This window comes from Phyllostomus discolor, chromosome 8 (assembly GCF_004126475.2).
Source record: "Phyllostomus discolor isolate MPI-MPIP mPhyDis1 chromosome 8, mPhyDis1.pri.v3, whole genome shotgun sequence".
NCBI lineage: Eukaryota > Metazoa > Chordata > Mammalia > Chiroptera > Phyllostomidae > Phyllostomus > Phyllostomus discolor.
This window is the reverse complement of record NC_040910.2, coordinates 63,171,174-63,191,183: the sequence shown is the minus strand read 5'-3', so window position 1 is coordinate 63,191,183 and position 20,010 is coordinate 63,171,174. Positions and strand designations below refer to the sequence as shown.

Below are 20,010 nucleotides of genomic sequence, written 5' to 3'. Positions count from 1 at the left end.
CTGTGAAGCGTTGTCACTACAATGCTGGTCACCACTGTCCTGCTGCCACCAAGATGGATAAGACTCACTTTTGTTAACCAAGAGCCACCTCTTTAATGCTCCGTGTCATACGGCACACTATTTCAGAGTATTTTGAGGCACTTTTTCACTGAATCATTTCTTTGTAGAGTATCTGCTTAGAAAACACCAGCAGTTTCATTAGAATCAGGCTACAACAGTCTTGAGGCAATACTGGGTAAATCCTTAGGTTTAGAACTGCCTTTTTCCTAGACCTTCCTGATAATCAAAGAATATGCATTAAAACAATAAAATGTGATTTTTAGCCTGCCACATTTGGCAGAGACTTTTGAAAACTAATGTTCTGTGCAGGTCAGGGTATGAGAAAATGGACATAATTATTGCTGGAACTGAAAATTGGTGTAACATTTTAGAACACGATTTCACTTTACATACCAAAAGCCATAAAAAATATTTGTATCTTGACTTCTAAATAATGGTAGCCTAAAAACTGGCCTACAAAACCCCTCCTCCCACAAACTAAACAAAAGGCCTTTTAGAATAAGGACAAAGGGCTCATTAGCACCAAAACAGGAGAACTGCCTTCCATAGTTTGGGCTAAATTAAAGGAAGCCAGGAGCCAATTTACAGCTCCTGTCTCAACAGAACAGAGAGTACTGTCATGGAAACATGAAAGGTTTCCAGTTCACCCCCACTCATTTCCCTTAATTTGGAAGAAGATGGCTGGCAGCTTGGGCAAGTTCACTGAAGACGGCCAGCTTTGCAAGACCGCGGCCCTAGACCAGCAGAAAAAGTGCATCGCAGTGTCTCAGTGTTTCCCCGTGACCTGCTACCTAGAGCCGAGGGTTTGCTTCAGTATCAGGACAGCCCCTTAATTTTCAGGCACTATGTATGCTGGCAAGGACAGAGGCTGGAAGCCTCGGGGTGGGGGGGTGGAAAATGTATAAAATTATTTATAAAATCTAAGTAGATAAAATCACAAAATTCTACTGAGGAACATAAAACATGAATATGTACAGAAACACTTGGCTTGCAACTAAATTTACTAAATTACATTTTAATATAATCCTAATGACTTTCATATGATTTATATGATTTCTTCCTAATGACTCTCATGATTTATAAATCATGGAGGGGAGGAGGCATGACCAAATGATTCTTAAATGTATTCAGATGAAGAAATACCAGAGAACAACCAGAAAGAGTCTCAAAAAGAAGCAACAAATTAGGAATAAATGGTTATGGAGCAGTATCTTTCAAATTCTAGGAAAAATAATATTTTCAATCTCAAGTCATAAACCAAGTGTGATAGTACAAAAGACATTTTCATATATGAATGCGTCCAGAAAATGTATCTCTCCAACACACATTCTTAAGAAAGAAGCCTATGAACCTACCCTAGTGGAGCAGGGGTGTTATGCAGAAACCAACATGAGGTTCTGAAAAACCCTAGGGCTGAAGGACTTCATAGAACAGTGATAATGGCTGGGTCGCAAAGAGGAAAATCCTTGGGAAAAAGGTTTTTAGTGGCACAGCAGCTTGACAAACTACAGAGAAGGAAATGTTACTGTAGTGCACTACTTTGTAATTGCTGTTCATTGTTTTCGGTTCAAAATCATCCTCTTAAGGAAGGACAGAAGACTTAAGTGTGGTTATAGAAAAGGAAGTGAGTAGTACAGGTTTTAATAATCTAAAAGTAAAACTTGACAAGGTGGAGGAAAGATGAGGGGAACTTCTTCCTTATCATATACAGTGGAGTCAGGAAGTACTGTCCATAATTGCTGGAACAAGAAATGGAGATATAGGACTTCCGTCCAAGATGGAGGCATAGGTGGACGCACCGTACCTCCATGCACAACCAAGATTGGAACAACAATTTAGAGGCAGAATAATACCCAGAACTGACAGAAAATTTATCTGAATGGAAGTCGGACAGCCAAGAAGTTGAAATAGACCCATTCATCCAGACCGGTAGGAGGGGCAGAGACAAGTAGCCCGGCACGGGCCAGGGTGAGGAGAACAGAGAGAGTTGGGCACATAAGGCAACCGGGAACTTGTAAGGCATCTGGGGCATGCAGGATCACAGCGGGTGGACCCTGAGTACACAAGCAGCAGCTGGCAGACCCAGTAAGGCGGTGATTGTGAAGCAGGGCAGAGCGCGCAACCCAGGATCCCAGGGAAAGGACTGAGGCCCCACAGAGAATGGAGCTACCGCCATTGTTCCCTCTTGACCCCGCCCCCACATACAACATCACAATCTAGCAACTGCGGTGCCCAGCCCTGGTGAACACCTAAGGCTCCACCCCTCACTGTAACAGGAGTGACCAGACCAAAAAAAAAAAAAAAGAAAAGAGAGAGAGATGGCTCAAACAGAAGAACAAATCAATGCCCCAGGACTCATCCTTTTAAGCGACCAAGAAATAGCCAACCTATCAGATGCACAGTTCAAAACACTGGTGATCAGGAAGCTCACAGAACTGGTTGATTTTGGTCACAAATTAGATGAACAAATGAAGGCTACACTAAGTGAAATAAAGGAAAATGCACAGGGAACCAATAGTGATGGGAAGGAAACTGGGACTCAAAACAATAGAGTGGACCAGAAGGAAAAAAGAAACAACCAAACAGGAAAGAATGGAGAAATAAGAATTCAAAAAAATGAGGAGAAGCTTAGGAACCTCCAGGACATCTTTAAACATTCCAACATCCAAATTATAGGGGTACCAGAAGCGGAAGAGGTAGAGCAACAGATTGAAAACATATTTGAACAAATAATAAAGGAGAACTTCCCCATTCTGGCAAAGGAAATAGACTTCCAGGAAGTCCAGGAAGTTCGAAGAGTCCTAAAGAAGTTGGGCCCAAGAAGAAACACACCAAGGCACATCATAATTACATTAGCCAAGGTAAAAATGAAGGAGAGAATCCTAGAAGCAGCAAGAGATAAGGGGACAGTCACCTACAAAGGAGTTCCCATCAGACTGTCAGCTGATTTCTCAAAAGAGACCTTACAGGCAAGAAGGGGCTGGAAAGAAGTATTCCAAGTCATGAAAGACAAGGACCTATATCCCAGATTACTCCATCCAGCAAAGCTTTCATTTAGAATGGAAGGGCAGATAAAGTGCTTCTCAGATAAGGTCAAGTTAAAGGAGTTCATCATCACCAAGCCCTTATTTTATGAAATGTTAAAGGGACTTATCTAAGAAAAGAAGATTAAAAAACAAACAAACATGTACAGTAAAAGGACAGCAAACTCATGATTATTAACAACCACACCTAAAGCAAAACCAAAAGAAACTAAGCAAACAACTAGAACAGGAACAGAACCACAGAAATGGAGATCACATGGAGAGTTAGCAACGGGAGTGGGAGGAGGAGAGGGGGGAAAAGGTACAGAGAATAAGTAGCATAGATGGTAGGTAGAAAATAGACAGGGGGAAGGCAAGAATTGTATGGGAAATGAAGAAGCTAAAGAACTTATAAGTATGACACATGGACATGAATGAAAGAGGGGGTGTGGGTGGGAGAAGGTGTATAGGGTGGAGGGGCATGAAGGGGGAAATGGGGCAACTAATAGCATAATCAATAAAATATATTTTTAAAAAATGGAGATATAAGGATGTTATTTAAAGTCACAAACACAACTAATGAAAGTATTAAAATTAGCCATGTGGCTATAAGGAAGAGAAGAGAGATGCGCATGGATACTGGAATCCTCATTCTGTTAGGAAACTAGTAGGAAATGTTTTCGAAATGGAGACGCAGTCATGGTAGGCTGTGGCAGAGATGTGCAGGCTAGTCACCTGGAGAACCAGAGACAGAGGGTAAAGAGTGGTTCTTCCAATGACACGGGATTGGAGGGGGCGGGTTTTTTCTTTTCATTTGATTATATAAACTATGTGCACATTTTGATATAGCATCATGATTAGATAATCAACTGTTGATACATGGCAGGAGTAGTGTATGTTCTGTATCTAGACAAAGTAAAAAATAACAGGGCTAACAAAAGTTTATCTTTGATACTCAAGAGTTAATCAGCAATATTATTTCTAGTGACAATTATAACCTGTCAATTTCTTTTCTTATATTGAGACCATTGTTTGTGTATCTGACTTAAATTTTTAAGTGTTTTATAGATTTTCTATATGGAGTGTCAGTTGGTGTTCTTTCTTAGCAAAAGCTTTATATTTTTAGTTGGTAATTTCAGTCTTTTTATCTTTTCAACTTAGAAAAGGAATCTCTTGTTGGCATTTGAAGCAGCCGAAAGTGTAGGCATTAAACCCAGCCTGGTAAGTAACCCTATTTTGTATCCTTGCCACACTTTAGTCTAATTATATGAGGAAGAGCTTTATGCTACCTACTGACAGTGTCTTAAAGAACACGAAAATCTATTTGTTCAAGGTGTGTTACTCATGATCCTGAATATACAATGATCCAGTTGGTCAGACCCCCAATGATTTAGAGTTTTTTCCATTAAGATTCATTATGGGCTTTTTTGCAATGGGTTTGCCACCAGAACACAGGTATCGAGAAAACCACCACTAAATCAAAGCCAAAATGGGAAAGGAAAAGACTCACATCAACATTGTGGCTATTGGACACGTAGATTCCAGTACGTCTACCACTACTGGCCATCTGATCTGCAGATGTGCTGGGATCGACAGAAGAACCATAGGAAAATCTGAGAAGGAAGCTGAGATGGGAAGGGCACCTTCAAATATGCCTGGGTTTTGGATAAACTAAAAGCTGAACGTGAGCGTGGTATCACCATTGATATCTCCCTGTGGAAATTTGAAACCAGCCAGTATTATGTGACTATCATTGATGCCCCGGGACACAGAGACTTTATCAAGAACATGATTACAGGGACATCTTAGGCGGACTGTGCTGTCCTGATTGTTGCTGCTGGTGTTGGTGAGTTTGAAGCAGGTATTTCCAAGAATAGGCAGTCCAGTGAGCATGCCCCCCTGACTTACACACTGGGTGTGAAACAGCTGATTATTGGTGTTAACAAAATGGATTCCACTGAGCCACTCTACAGCCAGAAGAGATACAAGGAAATCATTAAAGAAGTCAGCACCTACATTCAGAAAATTGACTACAACCCTGACAGAGTAGCATTTGTGCCAATTTCTAGTTGGAATGGCGACAACATGCAGGAACCAAGTGCTAATATGCCGTGGTTCAAGGGATAGAAAGTCACCCATAAAGATGGCAGTGCCAGGGGAACCACACTGCTTGAAGCTCTGGATTTCGTCCTGCCCCCAACATCCAACTGACAAACCCCTGCATCTGCCTCTCCAGGATGTCTATAAAATTGGTGGCATTGGTAGTATCCCTGTGGGCCGAGTGGAGACTGGTGTTCTCAAACCTGGCATGGTGGTCACCTTTGCTCCAGTCAACATTACAACTGTGAAGTAAAGTCTGTTGAAATGCACCATGAAGCTTTGAGTGAAGCTTTTCCTGGGGACAATGTGGGCTTCAAGAACGTGAACGTTCTTCAGTGTCAAGAACGTGTCTGTCAAATATGTTCGTCATGGCAGTGTGGCTGGTGACAGCAAAAATGACCGACCAATGGAAGCTGCTGGCTTCACAGCTCAGGCAATTATCCTCAACCATCTGAGCCAAATCAGTGCTGGATATGCACCTGTTCTGGATTGTCACACAGCTCATGCTGCTTGCAGATTGGCTGAGCTGAAGGAGAAGATTGATTGTTACTCTGGGAAAAAGCTGGAAGATGGCCCAAAGTTTTTGCAATCTGGTGATGCTGCCATTGTTGATATGGTTCCTGGCAAGCCTGTGTGTGTTGGGAGTTTCTCTGACTATTCTCCTCTGGGGCGCTTTGCTGTTTGTGACATAAGACAGACAGTTGTTGTTGGTGTCATCAAAGCAGTGGACAAGAAGCCAGCTGGAGCTGGCAAAGTCACTAAGTCTGCTCAGAAAGCTCAGAGGCTAAGTGAATATTATCCCCAACACTTGCCACCCCAGTCTTAATCAGTGTTGGAAGAACGGTCTCAGAACTGTCTCAATTGACCACTTAAGTGTAATAGTGAAGGACTGGTTAATGATTACAATGCATCGTAAAACCTTCAGAAGGAAAGGAGAATGTTTTGTGGACCATTTGGGTTTTTTGTGTGTGTGGCAGTTTTTAAGTTATTAGTTTTTAAAATCAGTACTTTTTAATGAAAATGACCAAAATCTGTCACAGAATTTTGAGACTCATTAAAACAAAGTTTAATGAGAAAAAAAAAAAAAGATTGATTGTGGATGTATTTCAGTTCTGGAAACACAATGAACTGAATTATCAATAAAGCCCTCTTGTTCAAGTCACCTGGAAATCTGAATGACGTGTAATTTTTAAAATGTCAATACATATCCAAGCTCTGAAGGAAGAGTGGGAAAGAACCAGGTGCCAGACATGAGAAGAGAAGTACAAACCAGAGTCATGAGGCCTGAGCTCACACTGTGCCAGCCCCAGGCCAGGGCTAGAGGCCATGGCTCTAGGCTGTCATGATGGATGTTACTTCACACCCACCCAGGAATAAGAGCATTACTATGGAGACCCCTGCACAAAACCAAGGCTCACAAAATGCAGCTGTTCTTAGTGAAAGAGGATATTAAAAAAAAAAAAAACACCTGCTAGTCCAGGGAGGTGATGAGGAAGTTTGCTTTTCCCCTGTAAGAAAAAACAGCCAGGTGAGGCTTAGAGTCCAAAGTTGTGATATTTGTGCCACAAGAGGCCCCTAGTTTATACTCTTATACTTCTGGTGCGGAAACCCCTTGGCTAGTCGTCCAGTGATTGCTGGAGATATGCTCACAAGCCCAAATTACAGAACACCCAAAAAACTATCTGAGCTTGTCAGCAGACACCACAAACAAAAGGATCGTCTCCCAGAACTAGAGATAATAAAACAATAAGAAAGAGACTACCAAAACTAGGTTTAAACATACTAAAAAGATCAAAGGAATAAGAAGGACCATGTTATTATAAAAAAGATTTGGAAAAATAACCCAGTAAAAGTTCTGGAAATGGAAATTTAGGATTAAAAACACCAATTGGGTTGAAAACCTGATTAGATACAGAAGAGGAGAACTGGAAAATAAACCTAAGGAAATGACTCAGAACATAAAACAGAAACATTGAAAAATGGAAAATACAATAGAGGGGTTTTATGAGTTAGTGAATATTCAACTTCAAGAAATGGAAAACCCAACTAACAGTTGCTTAAACCAAAAAGGTGTTATTTTTAAAAAAAGAAAATAAAAATAAATCCAGAAGTGGTTTCAGGCCCAGTTCAGGTCCTGAACCCAGGACCCGGAGTGCCTCTTCTCTGTACTTCACCATCTCTGATCTACTGGCGTCTTCTCTCCGCCTCAGCTGGCTTGTTTGTCTGTGGTTGAATGTGGCTGCCAAGCTCCGCACATCACTCCTTTCACCAGGGCAGGAAGGAGGAGAAAAGGGTAGAAAAAGTGCCTCACATTTTCCCCCTTTGGTGAGGAAATCAAAAGATTTCCCAGAGTCCCCCCAGCTCATTGGCATTACTCTGTCACAAAGTCACTCCAGCAGCAGGGAAGTCTGACAAAGTGAGTGTACATTTTCAGCCTCTCTAGTAGGAAGCCTGGAAGGGAGAAGGGGATTGGGAATGACTGTTGCATATCACAGAGCTTAAGAGACATGGACAATAAATCAGATAGTGACTGTGTCCCATGTCAAGTAGGAATTCCAGAAGAAGAGTAAAGACAGAATGGTAGAGAGACAGTATTTGAAGGAATGGTGCCTGAAATTTTTCCAGAATGATAAAAAACTGAAGATTCATAGTGAATCTCAAACAGGATAAATAAAACAAGATATTCATTCAGATGAATCGTACCTAAACTTCAGAAAAAGTGAAGACAGATAATCTACAAATAATTTCTACTAACCAAAAATTTAAAAACAATCTAGTAGAAAATTGTCAAAGGCTAGAATAGACAACTCACAAATCACCAATGAACATTTCAAAGAATGTTCAACTCATTAACAATCAAGAAAATTGAAACTGAGATTTCACTGAAGTGAGACAAAATTCCATAACCCTCTGAGGCTGTAGGGCATCCGAGAAATGAAAAACTGAAAGTAAAGCTGTCATAGAAATTACAGTACAATGAACAATGTTACACCAATATGTTTGAAATATAGCGGACAGTTTCCTAAAGAAATATAAATATATTTCAAAGGGTCAATGTAAATATGTGTCTAAAACTTTCTCAGACATAAATAGAATTTTAACGATTAAAAGAGTTGAATTCATTGTGTAAAATATAGTCACACACACACACACAACCAGTAAGCCCAGATTCTACTAAACCTTCAAGAAAAAGATATCCATATCATGTGTATCTGAATCTAGAGAATTCAAAAAGTAATGAGAGGACTTACATCTCTGGGCAGAATGGAGCATTAAAGACAGAATGAGAACTTGCTAGAAGATTGTATTATATATAAGAGTATACAAGAATACATTTTTCTTTGTGTTACAGTTAATATTTGCTTTTTAATTTAACATTTTTCCTAATTTTCATCTAATGTACTTTAGCAAAAGCTGGGGAGACAATGAGATCATCTGTAGACTTCATTGTCAGAGCCAGCAATTCCATTTTTACAGATGTCTCTCAGGATCTACTGACAAGCATAATTAATTTCAAAAGCACTTAGGAATGCTTGTGAGACATTTAACCAGTTTATGTCATCAACAAAACAGAAACTTCCTACATTATTAAATTTGCTTTTTAGCTCTGGCTGAGTGACTCAGGAGGTCGGAGCATTGTCCTGTAACTGAAAGGCTGTGGGTTCGATGTCTGGTCAGAACACATACTTAGGTTGTGGGTTTGATCTGAGGTCCAGGTACATGTGGGAAGCAGCCTATCAATACTTCTCTCTCACATGGATATTTCTCTCTCTCTCTCCCTCCATCCTCCTCTAAAAGCAATGAAAAATATCCTTGGGTGAGCATAAAAAAATTTTGCTTTTCAGTATCTTGATGTGGATTGAAAAATAGTATATTTAATTATGCATGATACTCTGAAAATAATTCCAGTCAGAATTGGCAGCAATAATAATCCCAAGCTTTTGATCAAGTTCTATTGTTAAATTAGGAAAATAGCCACTTGTATGTGTATATTCAAGTAAGTATAAGTTTCTGGGTATAGCATATTCATAAGGATTAAATTTTTTACAAGTAAAAGATCTACAGTGTCCCCCAAATTTTAGTAAGCACTGCATGTCCACTGCAGTGTGACTCAGAGGGCTAGCTCATCATGGGGCATCTGTGGGCAGCACCTCACAGAGAGAACAGGTGAGAGGGGCATTGTGCTGTTTCTGCCACTGTAAAAGCAGCCAGAGTGTGTGCCCTGCAGGGTTTGGTGCATCCTAATGCGGGGACATTCCCACACCGGTCATCTGTCTGCTGGTGTTGGTGACTGAGTAAACCAGGGTGTCCACCAGAGCAGCCACTGCACGCCCACGTCCAGGACTTCAGGCCTCCTGTGGGGAGATGCTTACACCTCAGGATTGTAGGAGGGGTCAGAATGTGTCCTTAGGCATAACTGGGCCACTCCATAGTATAAACCTTAGAAAGGGCGCTTACAGGATGCCTTCAAGCTTGATCACAGGAACAGCACGTGCTTCACAGCTATGTGCCAGGCATTTATGTGTGCACACTCCCTGGGCCCACAGAGCCAGGTGCCCCTTACCAGGGGACAAGAGGCACGTGCAGGTCGAGAGAGATGAGCAGCCCCTGAGTGGCAAAGGCAGGCAACTGGCCAGCACTCTGACCCACTCAGGAGCCTCGCAGCCAGTACAGCCGAGCCACCTCTGGGCCCTTAAAGCACCATTTACTCGAAACCCTGTGTGTTGCCCACAACACATTCTGCTGTAATTTGCCTGATTATAGAGCTCCTGTCCACCTCCGCCCCAAGGCCATGCACTGCCAAGGGCAAGAAGGCTTCTCTCTCTTTTTTCCCAACTTTATATATTGTAATAAAATACAAGTAACATGATCTAAGGGCCTATTTCTTGGTCCAAGGGCCTGTTTCTTGGTCACACTCTGCTGATTAATACAGCTTTATACGTCAGGAAATCGAATCCTCCGAATTGTTGATTCTATTCCGAATTGTTTTAGCTGCTTAGTACCTGTGCCTTTAGAATCAGTGTGTTGATCTCTCCCAAAAAGCTTGTTGGGAATTTTATTTGGGTTGTGTTGTAGCTGTAGATCAGATAGAGAAGACTTGACATTTTAACGTGTCTTCATTATTTAGATTTTAAGTATATTTCATCAGTGGTTTGTAGTTTTCTGTATATAGATTCTGCACAGGTTTGGTCTTTTGGGTTTGTTTATTTGTTTGTTTGTTTATACTGTTCTTCTTGTTCTTGTCATTCTTTTTCTCTCCTCCCCAGTCTCCTTCTTCACCTCTTCCACCTCCTGCTCTTTCACCACCTCTGCCTTCTCTCCCTCTTTTTTTAATCTTCTCCTTCCACTTTAAATTTGTTTGTTACGAATTCCAGTTGTTCACTGCTGGATAGGTAGGAAAACATTTGACTTTTGGATGTGGACTTTGTATCCTGAGACCTCACTAAACTTACATTTTATTTCCAAGAGATTTTATTGTAGAGTCTCTGGAGTTTTCTTCATATACAATCATGTCATTAGCAAATAAGGACAGTTTTATTGCTTCCTTTCTCATTTGTATGCCTTTTGTTTCTTTTTCTTGCCTTATTGCACTAGCTGGAACTTCCAGTACAGTGTTGAAGGCAAGAAGTGAGAGAGACATTTTTGCTTTGTTCCTTTTTCCTGATCTTAGGGGGAAAGTTTTCAGTCTCTCATCATTAAGTGTGGTGTAACTTTTGGATTTTGGTGTATTTCCTATAGTAGGTGAAATAAATTCCTTTCTATTCCTAGCTTTTTAGAGTTTTTATCATGAATGGTTGTTACATTTTATGTAATGCTTTTCCTGCATAAAGCATTGGAGGTAAGTTCACCATCTGTCTGTTTTGCATCTGTGGGCCTTCCTTAATTTCTCAGTGCTCGTGGTATAGAATTGAGCACCTAAATAGTTTGCTCAATTCTTGACTACTACTTTTTTGTATTGTCACATTAACAATTCCCCTGTTAATAAGAATTTTAGCTTTCCATGCATCAATCTGTGTGCACAGCCTTGACTACTATATTTGAGGTAGGAAACTTTTTAGCTTTGTATTCTGTGAAAACTTTCTCTTTTTAAATTTTTCTAGATATGTGTGTGTAGAATGTTTCACTTACTCCTTCTCCATCCCTCTTGCACGACCAGTGATATGTGGGTCATTTTTTACTATAACCAGGGACCACCCTCAGTGGAATGTATTTCAATGGTGTTGAAATGGGGGACAAATGTCTGGCTACAGCTCATTCTGTCGCTGCCCAGGAGCAGATGTGCTGGTCAGTTCAGCCTTATTCCTCCACTGCGTTTCTGTTTCTGGCTCTACGTTAGGGTCCTTTCCTGTTGTTTTCTTGGGACCACAAAAGAATCCAAATGTAATCATAAGTGAATTATGAAATACATTAAGTAGCATACATTTCAGGAAACTTGACTGTTGCCTGGCACTTTCTGGCCTCTACTTTCTGCCTGCTTGTTGCCTACTAAGTTAATGTTGAGTGATAACACCTAATTCTGGTGAAACAAATGGTTGCGTTTCAAATTGATTCAAGAAGTTGAGGTGATCGCATTCTTGGGAACGTATCTTAAGGCACTAGTTCCACAGAAGGAAACAGTATGCACCAAGATGCTTATTGCGAAGTCTGTAATGTGAGGTGGACACACACTGCCCACCTCGTCTGCCAGTGAGGGGTCAGCCGTTCCCTTGGACAGTGCATCCACTGAAGGGACAGCCAGCAACACAGTGGGGGGGTGGGGATTATGTATGAAGATGCTCAATGAGAAGCACAGAGCACACAGGGTGTCCATGGTATTGGAGACAGAGTGGGAGTCATAGGGAACTCAGAGAAGCAGAAATCCCTTTACAATAATGGAATTATGGGTGACTTGTCTTCACACTTTTTTTAATGCTGCCATGTTGTTAAAAGATGCAGGGTGGGAGGTCATGTTTAATATTTTTAAAAAGAATGGTATCTCCTAAATAAATAGGAAGAAAACACTTTTCTTTTAACTAATCACATTCCACACTGTGTTGGTGTTGCCTCCACCTGCCTCCTCGTGGGTGGAGTTTTTTGTGGCAGCACCAGCCCTGCCCTCAGGCTGGGCCCCTCTGTGACCCTTTCTTTCTCCTGCAGGAGCTCAGCGAGATGCTGCACACTGACCGTCCCGACTGGCAGAGCGTGATGCAATATGTAGCCCAGATATACAAGTACTTTGAGACGTAGACCCGAGGACCGAACAGCAGCTGTTGCCGCCGCCTGCAGTTTGTCCTGGAAGCGCCCGGTCACTTTCCACAGGCCCTGCTCTGCCTTTCAAGGGAAGGTCCAATCCAGCGGGTACCTACACATGAGCAGGAAATAGAGCTGGGTTCCCTGTGCACCCACCTTGAATCTGGACACTTTCAGAGGGAAGTTGGGGAAGCTTTGCTCTCCAGGGTGGACATCTCTAGTCACACTGAGTGATTTCCCAACAAGCTGCACCGAGACTTACAACAGACAGCAGTGGACATTGGCCACCTTTTTACTAACAGTCCCAGCTTTTGCCTTTATAAAAACTTTGCCCCTTCTACCCATCACCTCCATCCAAAAAAGAAAAAACAACAAAAGACAGACGTGTGCCTTCAAGCAGCATGGGAACACACAGACCTGCCTTCTGGGAAAATGTACTGATGTTCTAGGTGACAACTTCAGCACCCAGAACTCAGTTGCATTTTCAGGTCTTTCTGTCACTCACTCGACTCCGTGGAAGGAAGGTGAAACGTGAGAATTAAATGAGCCCCTGGGTAGTTGGCCCCCTATCCCTGTGGGGTGGCCGGCAGACAGAAGTGCGTGCTTGCCCATGTGCTGTGCTGGGACACGGGCACATGGAACTTCCGCACTCAACCTTCCGTGCCAGCTCTTGGCCCCCTCCACTCCGTCTGGCCTCCTGTTTACTCACACTCCAAGCACACCCAAACACGCTCACCCCACGTGTGGAATGGACAGGAACTGCTCATGTGCAGAGGCTGTGTCTGCTGGGGTCTTCGGGTATTTGTGCAATGAAACAAGCTGAAGATGCGTATTTCTTGGGATACTGGGCAGACAGCAAATTTAGACAATATTTCAATTTTAGACTTACATGGCATTCAGTACTTCATCAGGCCTTTCATGTTCTCATGGCAAAAGGAAGCCCTTGGGGATGGGCAGAGATGGCTCTGTTTATAATTGAATAAGGACAGTGCAGTTCTCTACTGTCCTGCCGTCACCCTAAGGCGACAGCAGAATCCCCCTAGTGGCCCCATTCACTTCGGAAGTACTCTGTGCAAGTAACCACCTGGTGATTCTCTGTTCTTGGTGGGAAATAAGTGCACCTTATATAGAAGTGGGGTGTGGCTCACATAAGTCAGTCTGAGGTGAAGTCGTCATGTGCGCACTGTGATGTGAAGGGGCCCATTACTCTGGGTTTGTGCCCCTCAGACAAAGGGTTGTTATTACCATAAGTCCCTGAGAGTCACAGTACTGCTGTCATTGCTTAAAGCAACACTCACATGGTGGTGGCCCTTGAGGGGCCTGGTTGCTGCAGGCCCAGCCACTGCCTGAGCTTAGCCCCTCCCTCCAGGCCACCTTTGTGGACTGGTCCTAGGGTTCTGCTGGTACATCCATCCTCCATCCTCCATCCTCCATGTCCTGCTTGTGGCTCTGCATTACAGTCTCCTGGCCTGCCCTATCGGTTGAATCCAGGTATCTGTATGGGACCAGGGACGTGTCCTGTGCATTGTCCAAGTTCCCAGATCCACTGAGAGACATGCAGGGTGGGCCAGGGCAGCATGGCACAGGGAGCGCTGAGCAGTCTGGGGCGAGGATTTCCTAATTGGTCCTTTGTGTTCAAGGAGAAGTTGGAGGCACAGGCTGAACAAATTCCCCTGACTCCTCCTCTATGAATGTACCCAAACGAAAGTTACCACTTGTGCTGCTTCTTGCATCTGTCTTGTTGATGTAACTGATATATTTCCCATGCTTCTGGGTTGCTCACCATTACAGTGGGGAAAAGGAACATGCCAAGTAGTGGGGTGGGGGTGTTGGTGGCTGTGTTTATCAGGGATTACTATGAGTCTGTGCGTGGGAGACACTGAGGTCTTGGATGCCTGCAGGGGCATTTGGCATGATCAGCTCCCTGTTTTTAGTGGTTATCATGAATGATTCAACACCAGCTCTGGGTCAGCAGTCTGGGCCTGCCCCCTTCCTCCCTGTTGGTGCCTGCTCCCTTCAGGTTAAAAAGAAGGAAAGAAATGTCCTACATAAGGAAGACCATGTGGCGATTTATTTTTATAGTTCAAGGGAGTTCCTTTACTGCCATTTTCTTTGCTGGTGGGCATGCAAGGAGAGGAAGCATGTGTCCTGTAAGAGAAATACAGGTGGTGTGGGGTGGGTCTGGCCCTGCTGGGTCCTGAGAGGGGACTGAGGTGGCCAGAGTGCAAAGTCTGGCCCTCCAGCCCTGCAGGATTGGGGAGAAGCTATTCCAGACCAGGCTAGGCCACAGAGTGGGGTTTTTAGGTCCGTTTGAAATTAGAGAGCCCAGCACAGAGTGAAGGTGGAAAATTGACATGCTGAGAAAATGAGGTAGTGTCAGCAAGCTATAAGCTGTATCATTTCGTTTTCTTTCCTGAAGTTTTCAGAGGCTACATGATTCTCCTCAACTTCCTTCAGCCAGTATTAATAATTTAAAACTATTTGGTGGTTCTGCAGATCCCTTTTTAATGTATTGTTTTTCTATAAAAGACACGTGCAAAGTGCAAGACCCAGAAGAGTAGAATTTTTAAAGGATGTAAAGAGAAGTCATGGATGGGTCCGTGCATTGCAAGTTGTTTCATGAACTTGAACTTTTAATGACCTGTGATACTGTGCCAGCCCGTGTCTCCCTGGGCAAATTCACACTTCTTGCATCTTTGTCCCTTCTCACTTCACGAACGATGCTAGCCTTTGGTTTCTGTTCTTCATTCTGTTGCTCTGCTGTAGCTTTGTTGAGACCATCTGAAGTGGATGCGCAGGTGTTACACAAAATGCACTTCCCAAAGTAATTAGCCACCTGGCCATAAGGTCTGTCTGCAGCTGCCTGTGTGTTCTCTTCCCCTCCCACTTCCCCACCAAGGGCAGGGCAGGCTTTTGCAGGTGTGTGGAATTAGAGGATCCGGGTCTGTAAATACAAACCCGTTTACCAAATCCAGCAGCAGTTCTTCCCATCCCAAAGCTTTAGTGCCATGTTGAGATGAACTACCAAGGACATGCAGTGAAGTATGTAAACACAACCTTTTAAAGGTGTTTTTAATATCTCAGTTGCCCAAGTTCACCTGGTGTTTCCCTTCTCTGACCCAGGTTAGAGTCTGGCTGTAACATCCTGAGTAGCTCACTAATTTTAACTACATTAGTTGAATGCCGTTGATACATCTGTAGCCTTGTTTCTGCACAAAGCACACCAGACTGTACCAAGCATTCTCAGGATACCATGTGCCAACAGCTGTATTTAACTATTGACATGAAAGTGTATGAGAAAAGTGTATGTATGACTGTAATATTTCTAATAAATATATTTTGTCTGTGATTATGACTTTTTTACAGTAACATTTATTAGTATTTTCTCAACTTGCCAAGTTTACCTTCAGTGTGTTTTCAGCCAGTATCTTCCTGTCCTTATTCCTCACTGGGCAGTGACCCCCCAACCCCCTGCAGCTGTTCTTTGCTGGCATTACTACAAGGTACCGGAAAGTACTGGAGTCCTGCCATTCCTCAACCTCCTCCCATTCACAGCCCTCTTGCTGTGACTATGACTTCTTGTGAAAATCATCCTTCCAGGCCCAGCAGGATGCTGCAGAGGTGCTCACGGCAGGCACCCATGCACAGGCCACCCTACTCAGGGATCAGATGCTCACGAACATTGGAAACCACACTGTGAGGTGTTAGGCTGGAGGGGATTATGTCAGGATTAAAGGAGCAGCCCTGGCCAGGTGCCTCAGTTGAAACGTCCTGTACACCAAAAGTTTGCAGGTTCAATCCTCAGTCAGGGCATATACCTAGGTTGTGGGTTCAATCCCTGGTCAGAGCGTGTACAAGAGGCAACCAATGGATGATGTTTCTTTCTCTCCCTTCTTCCTCTAAAATCAATAAATATATTCTTTAAATTTTTTTACAAAAAGACTGGGCAGAGCTGGTATGAATTTCAGTGGGTAGGGGATTAGGGGATGCCTGTGTGTTCTGACACCAGTGTGTTGTACATGCTGATTGATCAGGGAGTATGGCTATTGAGGGGCCTCTCAGGGGCCACATTCACTGGGGTCTTAGGCAACTAGCCATGCTGGAGGCTGCCTGTTCTAGAATCATTACTTCTCCCTCCCCCTTGAAGGGAAGCAACACTGTCCCTGGTCTCTCTCCTCAGAGCTCTGCATTTTATCGGAGTGGCCCAGTCTCTGCCAAGAGCTTAGCGCACTGGCCAGGGCGTGAGTCACCATTCCCTTTCCTGGGTGGGCTGGCAGGTGGTGGCACTGTACCCAGGTGATGACAGGCTTTATTGGTCCAATATCTGACTACCTGCAGCTGTGTTCAGCTGCTCAGTCTGTGCACATGCATGCACACACAGTCACGTTCACACATGCACACACAGGCACTTGGTGGGTGGCCAGCATCTCCGCACTTGCACATGGATCCCTCCCATCGTTTCCCGTTGTTTAGGGCCCATCAGGGAGGTCTGGACCCTCTGAACAGCACATGTCTCCAAACATTCGTGTACCACATATTTTCATGGCTGATACACGTTCAACCAGGTATCAGTCCAAGAGATTCCAACAGTGCCAAAGCACTATGGTGTCTGTCACCAGGTCTGTGGATGGGCTCTGAGCTGTGATGGAAGACTGGCAGCTCCAGGCCACAGGCCTCAGCCCCTTGGCCCATGGTGTGCAGCTGGCCCTTCTCCTAGTGCTCCTAGACGCTCCCTTGCTCCCACGCCTCCTCGCTTCACTCCACTTCCTGAAGGCAGGGCCAACATCTTCACATGCTCACTATACCTCGGCCTTCTGTATGACTGTTGCTGGATAAATCATTGTTGCTTAATTGGTGAAAACATCCAGCAACACTGAACTCTCATTTTGAGTTGAAATTCCCTATTTAACTCTGGGGAACAGACACCTTGGCACCCAGCTCAGGCTCAGTGCTGAGATCAGTCTGGTGGTCAGTCGTTTCCAGCATTTTCCAGCTTGATAGTAAAAATCCTAGAACTGCAAATGGGAAGACCGTTGGGAAGAAACTTGAAACTTGAAGATCTTTATCATTTTTTCCTTCTGTTTTAAAAATATTTGTATTGAATTTATTAGAGTGACACTGGTTAATAAAATTATATAGGTTGTGGGTATACAATTCTACAACACATCATCTCTGTATTGTACTGTGTGTTCGCAATTCTCAAATCAAGTCTCCTTCAGACATTTGTCCCTCCTTTACCCTCTTCTACCTCTTCCCACCCTGCCTTTCTATCTGGTTATCACCCAACTGTTGTCTGTGTCTATGAGTTGTTCGGGGGGGATTTGTTTGTTTGTTTTTTGGGGGGGTTGCTTATTTCCTTCACCTATTTCACGCAGCCCAGCCCCCCAACCTCCCTCCTCTCTGACAGCAGTCAGTCTGTTCTCTGTATCTATGAGTCTGTTTCTATTTTGTTTGTTAATTTTGTTCATTAGATTCCACATACAAGTGCAATCATACGGTATTTGGCTTTATCTGACTGACTTATTTCATGTAACATAACACCCTCTAGGTCCATTCATGCTGTCACAAAGGGTAAGACTTTATTCTTTTTGTGGCCAGTAGAATTCCATTGTGTAAATGTACCACACTTTTTTATCCACTCATCTCCTGATGGGCACTTGGGCTGCTTCCAAATCTTGGCTATTGTAAATAATGCTCATGAACCTAGGACTGCATATATTCTTTTGACACCTGAGTGTTTCAGGTTCCTTTGGATTAATTCCCAGAACTGAAATCACTGGGTCATGAGGCAGTTTCCATTTTCAGTTTTTTGAGGAAACTCTACACTGTTTCCCACAATGGCAGCACTAATCTGCATTCCCACCAACAGTGCATGAGGGTTCCCTTTTCCCCACATCCTCTCCAACACTTGTTATTTGTTGATTTATTGATGATAGCCATTCTGACAGGTATGAGGTGATATCTCATGGTGTTTTTAAGTTGTATTTCTCTGATGATTAGTGATACTGAGCACCTTTTTATATGTCTATTGGCCATCTGTATGTCCCCTTTGAAGAAGTATCTATTAAGGTCCTTTGTCCATTTTTTAATTGGATTATTTGTTTTTTGGGTGTTAAGTTGTATAGCTCTTTATAAATTTTGGATATTAGCCCCTTGTCAGATGTATTACTGGCAAATGGGTTCTCTCATTCAGTGGATTGTCTTTTCATTCTGTTGATGGTTTCCTTTGCTGTGAAAACAGTTTTTAGTTTGATATAGATCCTTTTATTTATTTTTTCTTTTGTTTCCCTTGTCCAGGGAGATATATCAGAAAAAATTCTGCTATAAGAAATGTTTGAGATTTTACTGCCTATGTTTTCTTCCAGGATTTTTATGGTTTCAAGTTACAGTAAAGTCTTTGATCCATTTTGAGTTTATTCTGTTGTATAGTGTAACAAGGTGGTCTAGTGTTGTGTTTTGTTTTGTTTTGTGTGTATTCAATTTTTCTAACATTTCTTAAATAGAAGACTATCTTCACCCCATTGTATGTTCTTGCCCTTTTTTGTCAAATATTAATTGAACATCAAGGTGTGGGTTTTATTTCTGAGCTCTCTATTCTGTTCCATTGATCTATATGTCTGTTTAATGCCAGTATTAAGCTGTTTTGTACTGTTGCCTTGTAGTATAGTTTGGTATCAGGTGGCATGGTACCTGAATTTTTGTTCTTCTTTCTCAAGACTGCTGAAGCTATTTGGGATCTTTACTGGTTCCACGTAAATTTTTGGAATATTTGGTCTAGTCCTCTAAAGTACGCTATTGGTATTTTGATAGGAATTGCCTTGAATCTATGGGTTGCTTTGGGTAGTTTGGACATTTTAATAATGTTAATTCTTCCTGCCCATGGACACAGTATGTGCTTCCACTGATTTGCATCTCCTCAATTTCTTTTTTCAGTATCTTATAATTTTCTGAGTACAGGTCTTTTACCTCCTTGGTTAAATTTATTCCTAGGTGCCTTTTTGTTGTTGTTTTGTTGTTGTTGTTGCAATTATAATTGGATAGCTTTCTTAGTTTTTCTTTCTGATAGTTCATTCTTGGTGTATAAATATGCCACTGAATTCTCAATATTCATTTTGTATCCTGCTAGTTTACTGAATTCCTTTACCACTTTTAGTAGTTTTTGGTGTACTCTTTAGGGTTCTCTATATACAACATCATGTCATCTACAAATAATGACAGTTTTACTTCTTCCTTTCCAATTTGGATGCCTTTTATTTCTTCTTCTTGTCTGATTGTTGCCTCCAGGACTTCTAGTCTGTGTTGAATAATCAAGTGTTGAAAGAGAACACCCCACACTTGTTCCTGATCTTAAGGAAAACACTTTTCATTTTTGCCCATTCAGTATGATGCTGGCTGTAGGTTTTTCATATATGGCTTTTAGTATGTTGAAGTATATTCCCTCTATTCTGAGGAAATAGAGGGTTTCCTCTATTTTGCTGAGAGTTTGTTTTCTTTTTATCATAAGTGGGTTCTGGATTTTAACAAATGCTATTTCTGCTTTTATTGACATGATCATATGATTTTTATGTCTCATTTTGTTTGTATGGTATATCATATT

The 20,010-nt window shown here is 42.5% G+C and overlaps 1 protein-coding gene and 1 pseudogene across 5 annotated transcripts in view; both read left to right on the top strand.

The window, feature by feature from the left end:
- Positions 1-15,768, top strand: part of SPECC1 (sperm antigen with calponin homology and coiled-coil domains 1) — a 258,495-nt gene extending 242,727 nt beyond the window's left edge. For all 5 annotated transcript variants that reach the window (XM_036032942.1, XM_036032943.1, XM_028534280.2 and 2 more), the window contains 2 exons: positions 4,245-4,304; positions 12,321-15,768. In XM_036032942.1, the coding sequence (XP_035888835.1) occupies positions 4,245-4,304; positions 12,321-12,410 (150 nt within the window). In that variant the 3' untranslated portion in view covers positions 12,411-15,768. The remainder of the gene's footprint in view (positions 1-4,244; positions 4,305-12,320) is intronic.
- Positions 4,488-6,198, top strand: LOC118502078 (annotated as a pseudogene).
- Positions 15,769-20,010: the final 4,242 nt, after the last annotated feature.